The following is a 16460-nucleotide window of genomic DNA, read 5'->3' as shown; positions in this document are numbered from 1 at the left end:
CAATGACTTAGGTATACAAACTAAATTCACAGATTCAAAATCTGTTTTGTAAAAATGTCAGTTCTCCCGAGATTAGTCTGCATTCAATATAATTCCAATACAAACCGTCAAGAGCAGCCAAGACAATCTTGAAGGATAAAATAAGAGTATGTAGGCTGCCAGATATCAACACCTATCAGGAAGGTTTAATGATTAAGACTGTGGAATTGCTAAGGAGGGAAAAATGGAACCCAGAAACAGGTCCATATATTTATGGTCATCTGATTTATGTCATAGGCAACAGTGCAAATGCAGAGGAGAAACAGTGAGTTTCTCAATAAAAACCTAATCATTTGTGTGAAAATGTGCCTTGAACTTTACCTCATGCCATGGATAAAAAATTAATTCCAGATGGTTTATAGATCTAAATATTAAAGGTAGAGCAATAAAGCTTTTAGAAGAAAAAAGAACATATTTTTAGTGGGAGTAGGCAGATTTTAAAAAATGCTGACCATAATAAGTCAATAAATTGGACTATATTAAATTAACAATGTTTATTTATCAAATGCATCTTTAAGGGTGTGAAAAGGCAAACTAGAGGATGAGAGATGATAGTCATGATACATGTTCTGAAAGAAAACTTATTTTCAAAACGCATGGAAAACTACAAATTAAAATGGAAAAGTCTTGCTCATAGGAAAATGAATAGAGATCTTGAACAGACTCTTCACAAAAGAGATTATCCAAATGGCCAAACATGTCTTCAATTAATTTAGTTATTAAGAAATGCAAATTAAGACCACATGTGGTATCACTCTACCCACCAGAACAGCCAAAATGAAAAAGATAGAAAAATATCAAATGTTGGGAAGGTGTGGAGAAAATGGAACTCTCACGCATCTTACAAGAGTATAAATTAGTATGACCACAGTGGTGCATTATTTCTATCTTCTAAAGCTGGGTATATGATCCAGCAATTTTATTCCTAGGCAGGTATTAACAGAAATGTGTCCATGTGTTTACTGAGTGACAAGTACTAAAAGGTTCATAGTGGTAGTATTTGTAAGAGCCCCAAACTGGAAATTATCCAAGTGTTCATCAACAGGAAAATGGATAAATATTCACATAAAGGAATAGTATCAGTAACAAAAATGAGTACCTACATTTACATGCAAGGTCAAGGAGGAATCTTACAAACACAATGCTGAAGAAGAGATGCTGTACTCCATGGTTTTATTTATGTAAAATACAAATATAGGCAAAATTAATGTAGGTTATCAGGAAAGACTGAAGGAGAGCATGCTGGTGATTATGGATGCTAGTTATGTAGTTTCTTGATCTGTGTGCTAGTTTCATAATTATGTCTGGTTTGTGCCAATTCATTCAAGTAAAACAAAAGTTTACTTCAGGAACAGAATTTAGAGTACAATATCCACTTGAATTCTATCTTCAAGAAATTACAAGTACACGCTAACATTAATGAATTTAACACAGGTGTAGAATACAGGTGAGTCAGTCTTTCACTTTCTACTGGTCTGCAGCAAAATTCAATACTCACAGTAAATTTAGCTCTTTCTTCCATCACTTCATAACCTAGAATAGTAGGTGTAGAAGGTCTATCTTCCAAATTCACTGTTTCAGGATTTTGTTCTTCACTTTCTCTTGGTCTAGTAGAATACTCAATGGAAGAATTTGCATTTGTAAATTTAGTTCTGATGAGGGGACTGCTATCCATTTGATCAGGCACACTTGTTTGTTTCAAGTTTCCCATATTTGAGTCTTCTAACTGGCCTCTTGAAGAGTTTGAGCTTGTTGAAATACTCCCAAAAGAAGAACTTCTTTGGTTTCTGTTGGCTGTAAAGCTGGAAGAAGAGTTCCCTATGGGCATAGGAACTGGGACGTAAGGGGTTGCCATCTTCTTTGGGACTTTGCAACAAGCCTGCACACTGCTGTGTTGAAACACTTAGAGAACAACTGATGTGCAATCCATTATTTTCTTCTTGGGAATCTGCTATCTAAAAATGAAAACAACACATTGAAAGATTGGTCTTTAATCTGCAGCATTACCCAAAAGAAAATATAATGTTCATACCCATTTCTTTAAATTTTGTGACACTCTATTCCTTTAACTGGAATGAAAACATGCCTCAAATCTTTCTTTAGTTGCAAAATATCATCTCTAAGGACTCTCATTTGCAAGGTAAAGAGAGCAGAACTACTCCACACCCTTTTTATTGACTCTCTCCCCCACCTCACATTTCTTTGTGATAGATTTCTGTAACGTTCATTTCAACCTTCCTGAGCTTGGAGTCCTAACAGTACTATATAGGGAGGGAAGGAGTAAAGGGCAGGAAAATTATTCACATCATCTTTTGATTTAATTAGTGAATCAACCAAAGGAATAACAGAAAACCAGATGCTTAGATGCTACAAATATCAATTGCATTTGGAACCCCCCCCAAAAAACCTTGTCCAAGTTAAATTAATCAAATAAACTCCAATGAACACTAAACTTATCTCCAACAATATGCAATGATTAAAAGTTTAAATGTTCTGCAGTTTCCCAATAATCCCTGATTCTGCTGTGCCATAAACTGAGGATACTTAACAACCTTACAGTTTACACTCATAATTTCTGTTGTCAACAGGGCTAGTTTATCTTATCTCAGAATAATTTCATAATAATACGAAGAAGAAAAGGTTTATCACTAAGTTAAGTAATAAACTAAGAACTGGTAGTAACTACAGACCAGTGACATGACAACAACGGGTCTGCTTACCCAACTACATCTACACAATTGCACCGGTGAGAAAAGTAGGAAATGAGGAGCTCGCCCTTGCAAACATGCTGAAATAAGAGTTTCACCACAGCACGTGGCTCTGGGAAGCCTTCCCCATCCGCAGACTCAAGACATAGGATACACCAGCACTCCACGGTTCCGTCTGAAGGCCCCCCCGCCCCCCTCCCCAAGACGAAACAAAGCAAAACAAAAGAACAACAACAACCAAACAAACCACTAAATGGACCTCAGAAATCTCGACCTCTTCCTGGGCGAGCGAGACCTCCCGGCGCTCCACCACACAGTTACCTGAGGCAGCTAGGCTGGGCAAGCATGCACCTCAGTGCGACCGCAAAGGGCGCTACCCAACGTACGGAAACAAGCTCAACAGCAGAGTCTGCGCTTTCTCGCCGCCGCCCAGGCCCACGCCGGAAACCCTCCGGCAGGTGCGGGGCAGAGCTTGGACGAGACGCTGCGCGACAAAAGTAGGCGGAGAGAGGAAAGCGGGGACGACAGGCGCAGCCCGGTCACACCAGCGTCCCGTCGCTAGCAGAGCAGGCCGCGGGGCTTGGGCTCGGCGAGCGGTAGATCCCCGCTCCCTGGGTCCCTGCGGTCCCACGACAGTCGCACCCCCGACGTGTGGTACCCCATAGAATGTCATTGGTGGCCTAGGGACTGTGCGGTGCCCTTCCGCCCGCCCGTTGTCAGCCAGCAGCGGGGTGCAGGTGTCACCGCACGAGCGCCCGGGACAGCGTCCGCTGCCCTGTCCCTACCTGAGCCCACGCCGCCGTCCAGTTCCAGCGCGTTTCCAGTGAAGGTTTTAATCCGACCCCCTTTTCCCGCAGCTCTCAGTCTCCACCCACACAGCCGAGTGGTCTCACGTGTTCGGCCGCCCAGACAGCAGCAGCTCCGCGACTCGGCCTGCCTCTGCCCAGCCGCCAACCCAGGATCCCCGCGCCGCACTCCAGGAAGTGACGGCACACGAGGGCACCGCCCCCGGAGGCGTTGGCATGCTGGGGCAGGGCTCTCTTGGCAGCTGGCTTGAACCTACATTCGTGGTAAGAATTCTCCTTTCTCTGCCTCGGTTTTATTTGTATAAGTTTTGAGAAACTCAGGCTACGGTACCAATGTTTTTCCGACAGGTGATAAGGCGACAATTCTCAGGGGGAACTAAGGCCAACAGAGGTCAGGGCTCCTGCTTTGCATTATGGGACTTGTAGTGTTCAACTTGGGCTGGGTCCAATTGGTTACAGATGGTGTTTTCAAGAATTAGCGCTTTAAGGGATGACAATCGAGTCTTAAAGTGGGAAGAGATAACACTGCACTGCAGCCTGTTTGTCTACATAATTCACAAGTTTTCATGGGCAGAGAACTGAAATTCTTTGGTGTTTGCTTGTTTGTTTTACAACCAGGAGCAATTTCGTCCCAAATGATACAGTGTTAGGCTTGTTTGATGGACGCATCTGAAAAATTGTAAGGTTTTGGGGAAAATAATTCTTTGATAGTCAAATATAAAAATTCAGACCACTTTTAACAGGTCTGTTTATCAATAGAAGTGTGCAATTTGATATAAATTTCATCTCATGATTTTCAAGGCTTTGTAATATTCCCAAGCCTGGAAAACACTGATAGTGATTTCATAACGTACATAGGAAGGTAATCTGGTTTGTGACATAACAATGGTTTTTGTTCATAATATTGCTCTTCCAGTGTGAATGAGACATAAAAAGAGAATTCTATAGAAACAGTTGACTAAAACATGAGGTAGTTTTCAGGATAGACTTGGAAGCTTTGGCCCTGAGGTGGCAGTTGTGTCCCTGAGTTCTATAAGTGAATAAGGATGTAGAGAGAAAAGAAAAGAAAAGAAAAAAAGGGTGCTTTGAACATGTCTATCACTTGTGGACAGGGCTGTAGGTGGTAGCAAAAATACCTGTGATGAGGAAAACCTGATAGTCCAATGTCAAGGAAGTCAAGGAAAGCTAAGCTTCCAAGAAGTAAAGGTGTGCAGATACCACAGGAGGAAGATAACAGTCTAGAAAAGGTTATTGAAATTGTCCAAGAAAAACATTCTTCATAGATTATTGAAAGGAACATACTATATGTATTCTTTTTAAATTTTTTTAAGATGAAATGTTTTTGTTTAAAAAATGCCAAGTATAAAAAGAAAATCTATTCCCCTGTACAGTATTTCACTCAGATAAAACCAGCAGGCTACATGCTGCTCAAAACACAGCCCCAGAGAGGATACGGAAGGCACACCACCCAGAACTGGTTTTCATATATCTATCCTATGTATGCTAGTCAGCAATGCCCCTCCCCCATCACCCACAGAACCCATCCCACTGGGATAAATAGGCAGGAGGGACCTGACAGCAGTAGGGAGCTGCAGCAGCTGTCTCACCTGAGTCCCAACAGCCTAAGAACAGAGCAAATGTTTTAGTCTCCCCACCCCACCCCACCAAAGGTCCTCAAGGAGGAAGAGGAGGAAAGAAAACTATGGCAGCAGCTGTGGAAGCTTGGAGCCAGAAGGGAGCCAAATTAAATGAATACATAATGTTGACCTCCAGGTTAGAATGCGCATCATTCCAGGAAAAAAACAAAAAGCAAAACAGGTAAAAATAACTTAAAAGGCAAAATTTTAAAAAATTAGATCAACTACAATCCTTTTGTACATTATCATGCCCGCTGTACACACATTCACAGTTTTTCTGTTGATACGCATTGTTGGTGCATTTTGTGTGTGAGGTCTTGGATTTGAAATAGTTAAGTAAATACCAAAAAGGAAGACCAGAAACAGAGCAGGTGGCTCAGCATTTGGCCCTGTAGCCTCTTCCATGGCACCTTTCATATGAAGGATGGGGAAGGGAGAAGGGGGAAGAGAAAAATAGGGAACCAAACCCAGGCAGATTTTTGGAGAAGCAGCTGGTAAAAGAGGCAAGTTCAAGTATTTCTCCCAGCATAGCCGAAGTCCCCACAGAAGGCACTCAGAAGAGTCGGAAGAGGTGACAGGGACTTAAAACGGTGCTAGTCCTATCCCACCCCAACCCATTTTCCCCCAACCTGACATGCATTCAGCAGAACTCCTAATGAAGGGAACAGTTCCATGGCAGGATTCTGACCCACTCGCCGCACCCCCTGGGGATTCTGCAGAGCCCAGCAATGCTGGCTGGACCTCTAGGAGGAGAGAGCATCGATAAGGAATTGAGGCCTAGGATGCAGGGAGAAGAGTTTCTTCCCCCTTGCTGGAGGTATCCTCCAGGGGCCTGGGGGCTGGAATGAGTTGTAAATGTTCCTGTATCAAGCACTGTCCTGCTTGGTGAGCAGTGTCACTGGTACTGAAGTTTCCCTTCCCTAGAGGGTCTGGCAGGAGGGGAGGACGTGCTGGAAAAGCTGCTATTTGCTGGGCCCCGGTGACAGGCTGTTGAGATGGACCTCAGCAGTTTCCTGGGGCAGGAGGACATCTTGCATCCATGGATGATTCTGGATTTCTTCAAAGGAAGGCCAATCTGATGGTCTCAGGGACAAGCACCAACTAATGAGATGTTGACACTCTGAAGAAACTCTCTGCCTGAATAAAACTTGGCTCCTGATGATCTCGTCATGATCAAAAGGAATATGTCCACAGACCACATCATACAGCAGGATCCCTAGAGACCAGACAGCCACCGACCTGCCATGACAATGATGGTAGCGGATCCACTCTGGAGGACTATACCGACACTCAGGTCCCATCAAAGTCTGCGTAAATGATGTCCTTGAGCAGCAACCTCCTCCCCCCCACCCCCGGAAGTCCGTGAGCTTAACCTCGCTGCGACTGAGGTCGGTGAGGATGCTCTCGTTCTTGATGTTGCGGTGGAGCACTCCGCAGTTGTGGCAGTGCCTCACGGCCTCCAGCACCTGCCAGAAGAAGCTGTTGGTTGGCTCCTCCTGCAGGGCCCCTCTCCGTGATAAAGTCGAAGAGCTCTTCCACCGGCTCGCGCCTCTCCAGGATCAGGATGAAACTGTCAGGCCTCTCGAACCAGTCCAGGAGCCTAATGACACCAAAGAAGCCGGAGCTCCCTTTCTTCATCAGGACCACTTACATAGGCACTTGGGTTCCATAGGGCAACTTTCCCCAGTCGGAAATCCGATCCTTCTCCACATGCTTGATGGCCACCGGCAGGTTGTTCGCGACCCGAATGCCGTAGTAGATGGAGCCGAATCCGCCACTGCCCAGCAGCAGGCCCACCTGGTACTGCAACTCCAGGGGCTTCTTCTCCTTGCCGGGCGCCAGTTTGGTGGCATGCAGGTCGTTGCAGGGCGTGGTGCATAGGTGGGCAAGCAAGTTGATTTTGGACAAGAGCACCCCAACCTCCAGAGTGTCGGTGTAGGATTACGTGTCTGGAAGCGCTGCAGTGGGAGCTGGGAGCTGGGGCTGGGGCAGTGCCTACAGCTGGGGCTGAGGCTGCTGCTGGCAATGCTGAGGACAGCTGGGGCACTGCTGGGATTGGCGACTGGTCGGCCCGCTGGCAGGGTCAGGCAGAGCCAAGGACGACGGGGTGGGCGGCTCGTGGGACTCATGCAGCAGGGCCACAGCAGAGGGGGCTTGCAGTTGCTGCTGCTGCCAGTCCCACTACCGCCGCCGTCGCTGACATGGAGTCCTCTGGGGTCTTCTCTGCCACTGCGGTTGCTGCAGCAGACCTTTAAATTTTTTAAAAAATATTTTTATTTATTTTTAGAGAAAGGAAGGGAGAGAGAAAGAGAGGGAGAGAAACATCAATATGTGGTTGCCTCTCACGCTCCCCCTACTGGGGACCTGGCCTGCAACCCAGTCGCCATGCGCCCTGTACTGGGAATTGAACTGGCAAACATATGGGTCGCAGGCCGGTGATCAATCCACTGAGCCACACCAGACAGGGCATACTATATGTATTCTTTATCTTCCAGAATATCTGCCTTTAATAAATGTGTAGATTTTACTTTCAGAAAGTGAACTGAACATTCCTTTTTAAAAATTAAAATTGTTTTAAAAATTGTGGTGTAATGACATAACATTAGTTTCAGGTGTACAATCTAATGATTCTATGTTTGCATATACTGGGAAATGATCACAATACATCTAGTTAATATTTGTCACCACACATAGTTACAGACAATTTTTTTTGTTGTGATGAAGACTTAAAATTTATTCTCTTAGCAACTTTCAAGTGTGCAATGCAGTATTATTAACTATAGTCATCATGCTGCTTGGATATTACATCCACAGGACATATTTATCTTCTAACTGGAAGTTGTACGTTTGACCTCCTTTACTCATTTTGTTCATTTTCTACACTGTGCCCCTGGCAACCACCAATATATTCTCTGTTTTTATGAGTGTAGTGTTTTTTTTTAATTCTATATATAAATGGGATCATATGGCATTTGTCTTTCTCTGCCTGACTTATTTCACTTAGCATAATACACTCAAGTTTCATCCACGGTGTTCCAAATGACTAGCTTTCCTTCTTTTTATGGCTGCATAGTGTTTTGTGTGTGTGTGTGTGTGTGTGTGTGTGTGTGTGTGTATCAAAATTCCTTTATTCATTTATCCGTCCTTCGACATTAGAGTTGTTTCCATATCTTTTCCATTTATTGATTATTATAAATAAAGCTGCAATGAACATGAGGTACATATATCTTTTCAAATTCATGTTTTTCTTTTCTTTGGATATATACCCAGAAGTAGACTTGTTGGATCACATGTAGTTATATGTTTAGTTTTTTGAGGAACCTCTGTACTATTTTCCATAGTGGCTGCACCCATTTAAAAACTTACCAGGAGTCCTAAACAAGTGTTTCCTTTTTCCTACGCCCTCACCAACACTGGTTATTTCTTGTCTTTTTGATAAAAACCATTTTAACAGATGTGACGAGATAGCTTATTGTGGTTTTGGTCTGCATTTCCATGATGATTAAAAATGTCGAGCATCTTTTCATGTATTTGTTGGCCATCTGTATGTCTACTTTGGAGAAATATCCATTCAGATCCTCCATTTGTTTGTTTGTTTTTTAATTTAGTTTTCTTTCTATTATGTTGTTTGAATTTTGGATATTAACACAATATCACATGATTTGCAAATATTTTCTCTCATTTAGTAGGTTGCCTTTTCATTTCTGGATGATTTCTTTTGCTGTGTGGTAGCTTTTTAGTTTGATGTAGTCCCACATGTTTATTTTTTCTTTTGTTGCCTTTGCTTTTGAAGTCAGATCCAAAATTCATTGCTGAGAGTTATGTCAAGGGGCCTAATACCTATATTTTCTACTAGGAGTTTATGGTTTCATATCTTATATCCATTTTGAGTCAATTTTTAGTATGGTACAAGATAGTAAAGTAGTTTCATTCTTTTGCATGTGGCAGTTCAGTTTTCACAACATTATTTATTTATTTTTTAAATAAAAACAAATCATGGTAATTCTATTACAGCTGTCTCAATTTTTCCCCCTTTGCCCTCCTTTACCCATCACATCCCCACCCCACTCCCACAGTCAATTCTCACACTGTTGTCCACGTCCATGGGTCATTCATACATTTTCTTTGACTAGTCCTTTCTCCTTCTTTCCACCATTGTCCTCCTTCCCCAACCTCTCTAGTTACTTTCAGTTTGCTTCATGTTTCCATGCCTGTGGTTTATTTTTTTTTTTTGTTAGTTTAATTTGTTGAGTAGATTCCATTTATGGGTGAGATCATATGGTATTTGTCTTTCACCGACAGGCTTATTTCACTTAGCATAATGCTCTCCAGTTCCATCCATGTTGTCCCAAAAGGTAGGTGCTCCTTTCTATCTCTTTTTTTTAAATGCAAATTTGATTTATTTATTTATTTATTTATATGTCAAAATCCAGTATAAAAATATTAGATTATTTAAATCCATTATAGAGCCTCAGCAATTAAAACAACCTGACACCAGCACAGAAATAATCAAGTACACTAATCTCAAAACCAGCTAAAGACACAACAAAGAAAGAAAACTACAGGCCAATATTGCTGATGAACACAGATGCTAAAATCCTCAACAAAATATTGACAAACCAAATCCAGCAATATATTAAAAAGATCACCCACCATGATCAATTGGGCTTCATCCCAAGGGTGCAAGGATGGTCCAATATTCGCAAATCAATAAACATCACAAAAACAGGAGGAAAGACAGAAACCACATGATCATATCAATAGATGTGGAAAAAGCATTTGAAAAGGCACAGCACCCGTTTATGTTAAAAGCACTCAGCAAAGTGGGACTAAAGGGAGCTTACCTCAACATAATAAAGGCCATATGAAAAACCTACAGCCAACATCATACTCAATGGGCAAAAACTAAAAGCGTTTCCACTAAGGTAGGGAATAAGACAAGGATGTCCACTTTCACCACTTCTATTCAACATAATATTGGAAGTCCTAGCCAGAGCAATCAGGCAAGAAAAAGAAATAAAAGGCATTCAAACTGGAAAGGAGGAAGTAAAACTATCATTGTTTGCAGATAACATGATAGTGTACATAGAAAACCCCATAGACTCCACCAGAAAACTACTCGACCTAATAAGTGAATTTGGCAAAACAGCAGGATACAAAGCCAATATTCAGAAATCAAAGGCATATTTGTACACCAAAAATGATACATTAGAATCAGAAATCAGGAAAAAAATCGCCTTGCTCTAAGAAAAAAAATAAAGTACCTAGGAAAAAACTTAACCAAAGAGGTAAAAGACCTGTACACAGAACTATACAACATTGAAGAAAGAAATTAAGGAAGACACAAATAAATGGAAGCATATACTGTATTCATGGATTGGAAGAATTAACATCATCAAAATGTCCATACTACCCAAAGTAATTTATAGATTCAACACAATTCCTATTAAAAACCAATGACATATTTCACAGACATAGAATAAACATTTAAAAAATTTATATGGAAAAATAAATGACCCTGAATAGCCGCAGCAATTTTCAGAAAGAAAAACAAGATAGGAGGGATCACAGTACCTGACATCAGACTACATTACAAGGCCACTGTCATCAAAACAGTCTGGTGCTGGCATAAAAACAGACACATAGATCAATAAAACAGAATAGAGAGCCCAGAATTAAACCCATGTCTCTATGGTCAATTAATATTTGACAAAGGGTGCAGATGCATAAAGTGGAGTAAAAATAGCCTCTTCAACAAATGGTGTGGGGAGAGCTGGACAGCTACATGCAAAAATTGAAATTCGACCACCAACTGACAGCATTCACAAAAATAAACTCAAGATGAATAAAAGACTAAATATAAGTTGCGATACCATAAAAGTCCTAGAGGAGAACATAGGCAGGAAACTCAGATATCCCATGCAACAATATTTTCACCAATATGTTCCCTACAGCAAGGGAAATAAAGGAAAGAATAAACAAAGGGAAAGAAAAAAAAGAATTAACAAATAATGTTAATAAACATTAAAAGAAGGAAGGAACCGACAGGGACAGGAGGGAGGGAAGGAAGGAGGGAGGCCGGTAGTGGGGAGGGGGAAGGGGAGGGTCAGATCAAGGAACAGGTGTGAAGGACACATGGAGGAAGCCAAGGTGAGAAAGGATTGAGTGGGGGAGGTGAAGGTGGGTGGGGAAGGGGAAAGTGGTGGCAGGTAAATGGAGACAAATATACTTGAACAATTAAAAAAATCAATTAAAAAGTCAAGTAGATCAATGAAATAAAAGACTTCATCAAAATAAGAAGCTTCTGCATGGCTAAAGAAAACAACAAAATGAAAAGGGAACCAATGGTGTGGGAAAATATATTTGCTAATGATACCTCAGACAGAAGTGAGATCTCCAAAATATATAAAGAACTTACACAACTCCACCCCAGGAAGACAAAGAATTCAATTAAAAAATGGGCAAACGGCCTGGATAGACATTTCTCCAAGGAGGACATACACAGGGCCCAGAGACGTGTGAAACATTGCTCATCATCACTAGCCATCAGAGAAATGCATGTTAAAACCACGCTGAGACACCACTTCACACCGGTCAGAATGGTCATCATAAATAAGTCAACAAACAACTGGTGCTGGTGAGGTTGTTGAGAGAAGGGAACCCTAGTACACTGTTGGTGGCAATGCAGGCTGGTGCAGCCACTGTGGAAAACAGTTTGGAATTTCCTCAAAAAGCTAAAAATGAAACTTGCCTTTAGACCCAGCAATTCCACTGCTGTGATTATACCCTAGAATCCCAAAACACCAATTCAGAAGAATCTGTGTGCCCCAATGCTCATACCAGACAATTTGCAATAACCTAACGCTGGAAGCAACCTAAGTGCCCATCAGTAAATAAGTGGGTCAAAAAACTATGGTAGATTTACAAAGTGGAATACTACACAGCAGAAAGAAAGAAAGAGCTACTACCCTTCATGACAGCATGGATGGAACTGGAGAGCATTATGCTAAGGGAAATAAGCCAGGTAGTGAAAGACAAATACCATATGATCTCACCTGTAAGTGGAACCTAATCAGCAAAGCGTGCAGACAAGGAAAATATGAGCAGCAACATTAAAAGAAGGAAGAAACCAACAGGGACAGGAGGGAGGGAAGGAAGGAGGGAGGCCGGTAGTGGGGAGGGGGAGGGGGAGGGTCAGATCAAGGAACAGGTGTGAAGGACACATGGAGGAAGCCAAGGTGAGAAAGGATTGAGTGGGGGAGGTGAAGGTGGGTGGGGAAGGGGAAAGTGGTGGCAGGTAAATGGAGACAAATATACTTGAACATTTAAAAAAATCAATTAAAAAGTCAAGTAGATCAATGAAATAAAATGAACATTCTAGAAAGAAACATATATATCTAACGATGTAATATATGATTAAGTTGATATTCCAAATCAATGGGGAAAATAAGGCTTATTCAACAAATAAGGTGCATGGGCCACTGTTACTTGAACTAAAACAAATAGCCCTATTTCACACATTATACAAAAAGTATTCAGGTGAGTTAAAAATCAATATGTAAATTCTAAGGAGTTTTAGGTGAAAATACAAACTAATATTTTTCTTACCCCGAAGTAAAGTATTCAAACCCAGAAGCTATAAAGTGAGATATTGACAATATGACTATATTAAACATTTAAGGCTATACATTAATATACATATAAAAAGTTAAAGTACAAATAATAGAATAGGAAAGAATTTGCAACACATCTAAAAAAGGGTTAATAATTTTGTTGTTTTCTTTTTCTTTTTGGAGAAAAAATTCTACAAACATATAATTAAAATATGGATAAAGAATACCAAAAAGTCATTTAAAGCTTTTTTAAAATAATAGAAATAGGCCAGAAATATACAAAAACAGGTTTAGTTTCAACAAACAATAAAGTAACAAAACAACGTATCATTGTCACAATCAGATTAATAAGTACTAAAAATATTGGTAATATCAAGTATTGGTGACTGTGAAAGGAATTAGGTATTCATAGACTCTTTTTCGTCATCTTAAAGTAATCCCTTTAGCATATTTTGCAATGCTGGTTTGGTGGAGGTGTATTCTTTTACCTTTCTTTTGTCTGGGAAACTATTTCGCCTTCCATTTTAATTGAGAGCCTTGCTGGCTAGAGCAGTCTTGGTTGCAGGCCTTTGCTTTTCATGACTTGGAATATTTCTTGCTATTTCTTTCTGGTTTGTAGTGTTTCTGTTGAGAAGTCAGCTGCTAGCTGTATCAGGGCTCCCTTATATGTTACTACATATGTTACTACATTTGTTACTACATCTTTCTCCCTTGCTGCCTTTAGGATTCTCTTTTTGTCTTTGATACTTGCCATTTTAATGATGATGTGTCTTGGAGTGGGCCTCATTGGATTCGTCTTGAATGGAACCCTCTGTGCTTCCTGGACTTGTGTGACTTTTCCTCTCCTCTAATTAGGGGAGTTTTCCATCATGAATTTTTCAAACAGGATCTCTATCCCTTGCTCTCTATACAAGCTGTAAGTCACAGGAGCTAGACTCAGACTGAGGAAATTCTGTGGTGAGCAGTTCCTCCTCTTCTCCTTGTATACCTATTATATGGATATTATTATGTTTCAGGTTGTTCTGCATTTCCCTAAATGCCTGTTCATTCTTTTTGAGTATTTTTTCATTTTCTTGCTGTTTCTGGGAGCTTTTTTCTACCTTGTCTTCCAGCTCTCTGATTCGATCCTCTGCTTTATCTAGCCTGCTTTTGATTCCTTCTACTGTGTTCTTCAATTCAGAAATTGTTCCTCTTGTCTCTTATTGATAGTTTTTATGTCTTTTTCCATGCTGATATAGTTTTCAGTAAATTCCTCTGGTTTCCCTGTAGTTTTTTGGTAATTCTCTCTGAGGTCAGTGAGCTCTCTAGAACCATTGTTTTGAACTCAATATCCGATAGTTTACTTGCCTCTATTTCATTTAGTTTTCTTTGTGGGGATTCCTCATTTCCCTTCGATTGGGGGTGTTTCTTTTTCTTCCCACTATTTGTGAGACTCTTCTTTTTGTTCCTGCATCTTAAGTTGATCTGTCTTGATCTCCTGACTTTGTAGTGTGAACTTCTATGGTAGGAGACTGCTTTTTTTTCTTTCTGGATCTGTCTCTGATGTTCACAACATCATTTATTGAAAAGACTGTCCTTGTCCCATTGTATATTCTTGTTTTCTTTTTGCGTGTGTGGTAAATTTATTGACCAAATAGGTGTGGGTTTATTTCTGGGCTCCTGAACATCTTAATAATCAAGAAGGAATATCTTGTGGTTTTCAGACTAAAAGTTACATCATCACAGCCCATAACTAATGGCTAGTCTCTATGTATGATATATACGCACCCTGACTGGGAATTGACTATGCAAACTTTTGGTGTATGGGACAGTGCTTCAGTGCTTCAACTAACTGACTCACCTGGCGACAGCTATGTATGGAATATTTTAGTTAAGCTTGGATCTGTCTATGCAGTGCACATAAATTGAATTATATACATTTTAATTTTTAAAGTAACGTAAGATCATTTTTCTGCCCTTTCATTATTTTAATTTTATGTAAAATACATACACCTAGTAAGATACTTTAAGCCCACTTAAGGTACAGTTTTATACAATGATATATAGGTACTGGTAAGTGCAGGAAGGGGATTTTAGGAGAAGAAAGAAGGGTAAAAAAGCCATAACAGAAAAATGTACATCCAATCGGCAGACATCTCCTGAGGTGGCTTCCTAGATCCCAACATGTCCCCCTTCCCTGAAACTGGTCCCTTTTCTACAAGGCTGGACTCTTAGTGGCTATGTTTGTAGTATGTTACTCTTGTAACACTTTTTTTTTTTTTTTGTCATAGGTGATTGTGTCCAAGGAGGACATTTGATCCATGTTGTGTCTGAAGGATGCTCTTTCCTTAGAATTAAAACTGGGGTAGGGTTGGGGGAGATACAAGCTGGAAGTCACAGGAGCTAGTGTCAGACTGAGGAATTTCTGTGGTGAGCAGTTCCATGAAATCCCACTGCTGAGGTCCCTGGAATTGATTTCGTTCTTCCCCTTCTTGACTTTTTTTGGAGTTCATGAGATACCCTAGTGTTCTGTCAATGGATTTGCTTTTTGCTTAAATCTAGCCAGAGTTAGTTCTTTTGCTTATTATCAAAAGTACTATAAAACTAATATAGTTAAGTTGGAATGAGGCAAACTGAACATGAGTAGTAAAAGCCGATACAATGCAAACAATTCCTTCTCAATGATTTATAATGAGAATCACATAAAAATCAACTTTTTAATTATTTTGATATCATTTCATAGATTCCATAATTCATAGCCTATTTACTTTCATAGCCTATTTACTCTTGATTAGTTAATTAGTTAATCAATTAACCAGCTATTTACTGAGTATCTGTCATATACAATGAATCTCAAAGTCTAGCCATGTCAATTCTTTCCCATTCTGAGCCCTTCATTATTTTCTCATGCTAGCATTTGTTGTTGCTTTCACTTGGAATTCTTCTGCTTCTCCCATCCTGTTCCTGAGGCTCAGCTCTCTGTGACCTTCTCTCCAAACACTTGCCCGAATCCACCATGTCCTCACAGTCCCTTCTGCAAACTTCTGCTGTGGCCTTGCTCCCATTCTATGTGCTTATCCCTATGTGTCTTCCTTCCTTGCTAGACCATGTGCTTTTTGAGGCATAGACTGTCTTTTTTTCCTTTTTCACTGGCTGGCAGAACCTCTGTCACATGGTAGGGCTAAAATGAGTGAATAAATGAATGAAAACAAGTAATTAAAGTTTTTTTTCCTATTGGATCAGCATGGTGGTTTAATATGAACACACACATTCTCTGTAGTATTTGGTTTCAAAGAAACATTAAATGGAAGCTCATTCTATGAAATAAATAAAGTGAAGGATCTCTGATTAAAGAGAAAAGATTCTTTCATTTACTCAGAGTCATATGTAGATAGATAAACTAGATAGATGATTTCTAAGGTCTACTTGAGACCTAATGTTTTGTGAGTTTATGTATATCATTTGAAACTTGAAGTAGGTAATTGAACAAATATCATAGCCTGGTTAGCAATGGTAAGATCTATAAAAAGCATTAGGCAAAGCAAAAATAAAGTAAACACAAACAAGCAGAAAAAAGCTAAACTGAAATTAAACAGACCAATGAATCTGGTATTACTGTACATTTAATTCTTAATTAAGTTTCCAATATGCTCTGACAACAGGTGTAAACATGGAGAA

The 16460-nt window shown here is 40.3% G+C and overlaps 1 protein-coding gene and 1 pseudogene across 1 annotated transcript in view; both read right to left on the bottom strand.

The window, feature by feature from the left end:
* The window catches only part of SNX16 (sorting nexin 16), a 35222-nt gene extending 31476 nt beyond the window's left edge, over nt 1–3746 (bottom strand). Inside the window, exons 1-2 of the mRNA XM_054595725.1 lie at nt 3533–3746; nt 1538–1994 (exon numbers count right to left, since the gene is read on the bottom strand). Coding sequence (XP_054451700.1) covers nt 1538–1894 — 357 coding nt within the window. The 5' untranslated portion in view covers nt 1895–1994; nt 3533–3746. The remainder of the gene's footprint in view (nt 1–1537; nt 1995–3532) is intronic.
* A 2406-nt stretch (nt 3747–6152) lies between these two features.
* Nucleotides 6153–16460, bottom strand: part of LOC129088170 (serine/threonine-protein kinase pim-1-like) — a 25407-nt pseudogene continuing 15099 nt past the window's right edge.

The sequence above is a fragment of the Pteronotus mesoamericanus genome, unplaced genomic scaffold (assembly GCF_021234165.1).
Source record: "Pteronotus mesoamericanus isolate MK-2021 breed Mesoamerican mustached bat unplaced genomic scaffold, CSHL_Meso_final scaffold_54, whole genome shotgun sequence".
Taxonomy (NCBI): Eukaryota; Metazoa; Chordata; class Mammalia; order Chiroptera; family Mormoopidae; genus Pteronotus; species Pteronotus mesoamericanus.
Note: the sequence above shows the minus strand (reverse complement) of the source record. Positions and strands in the feature narration are given on the sequence as shown.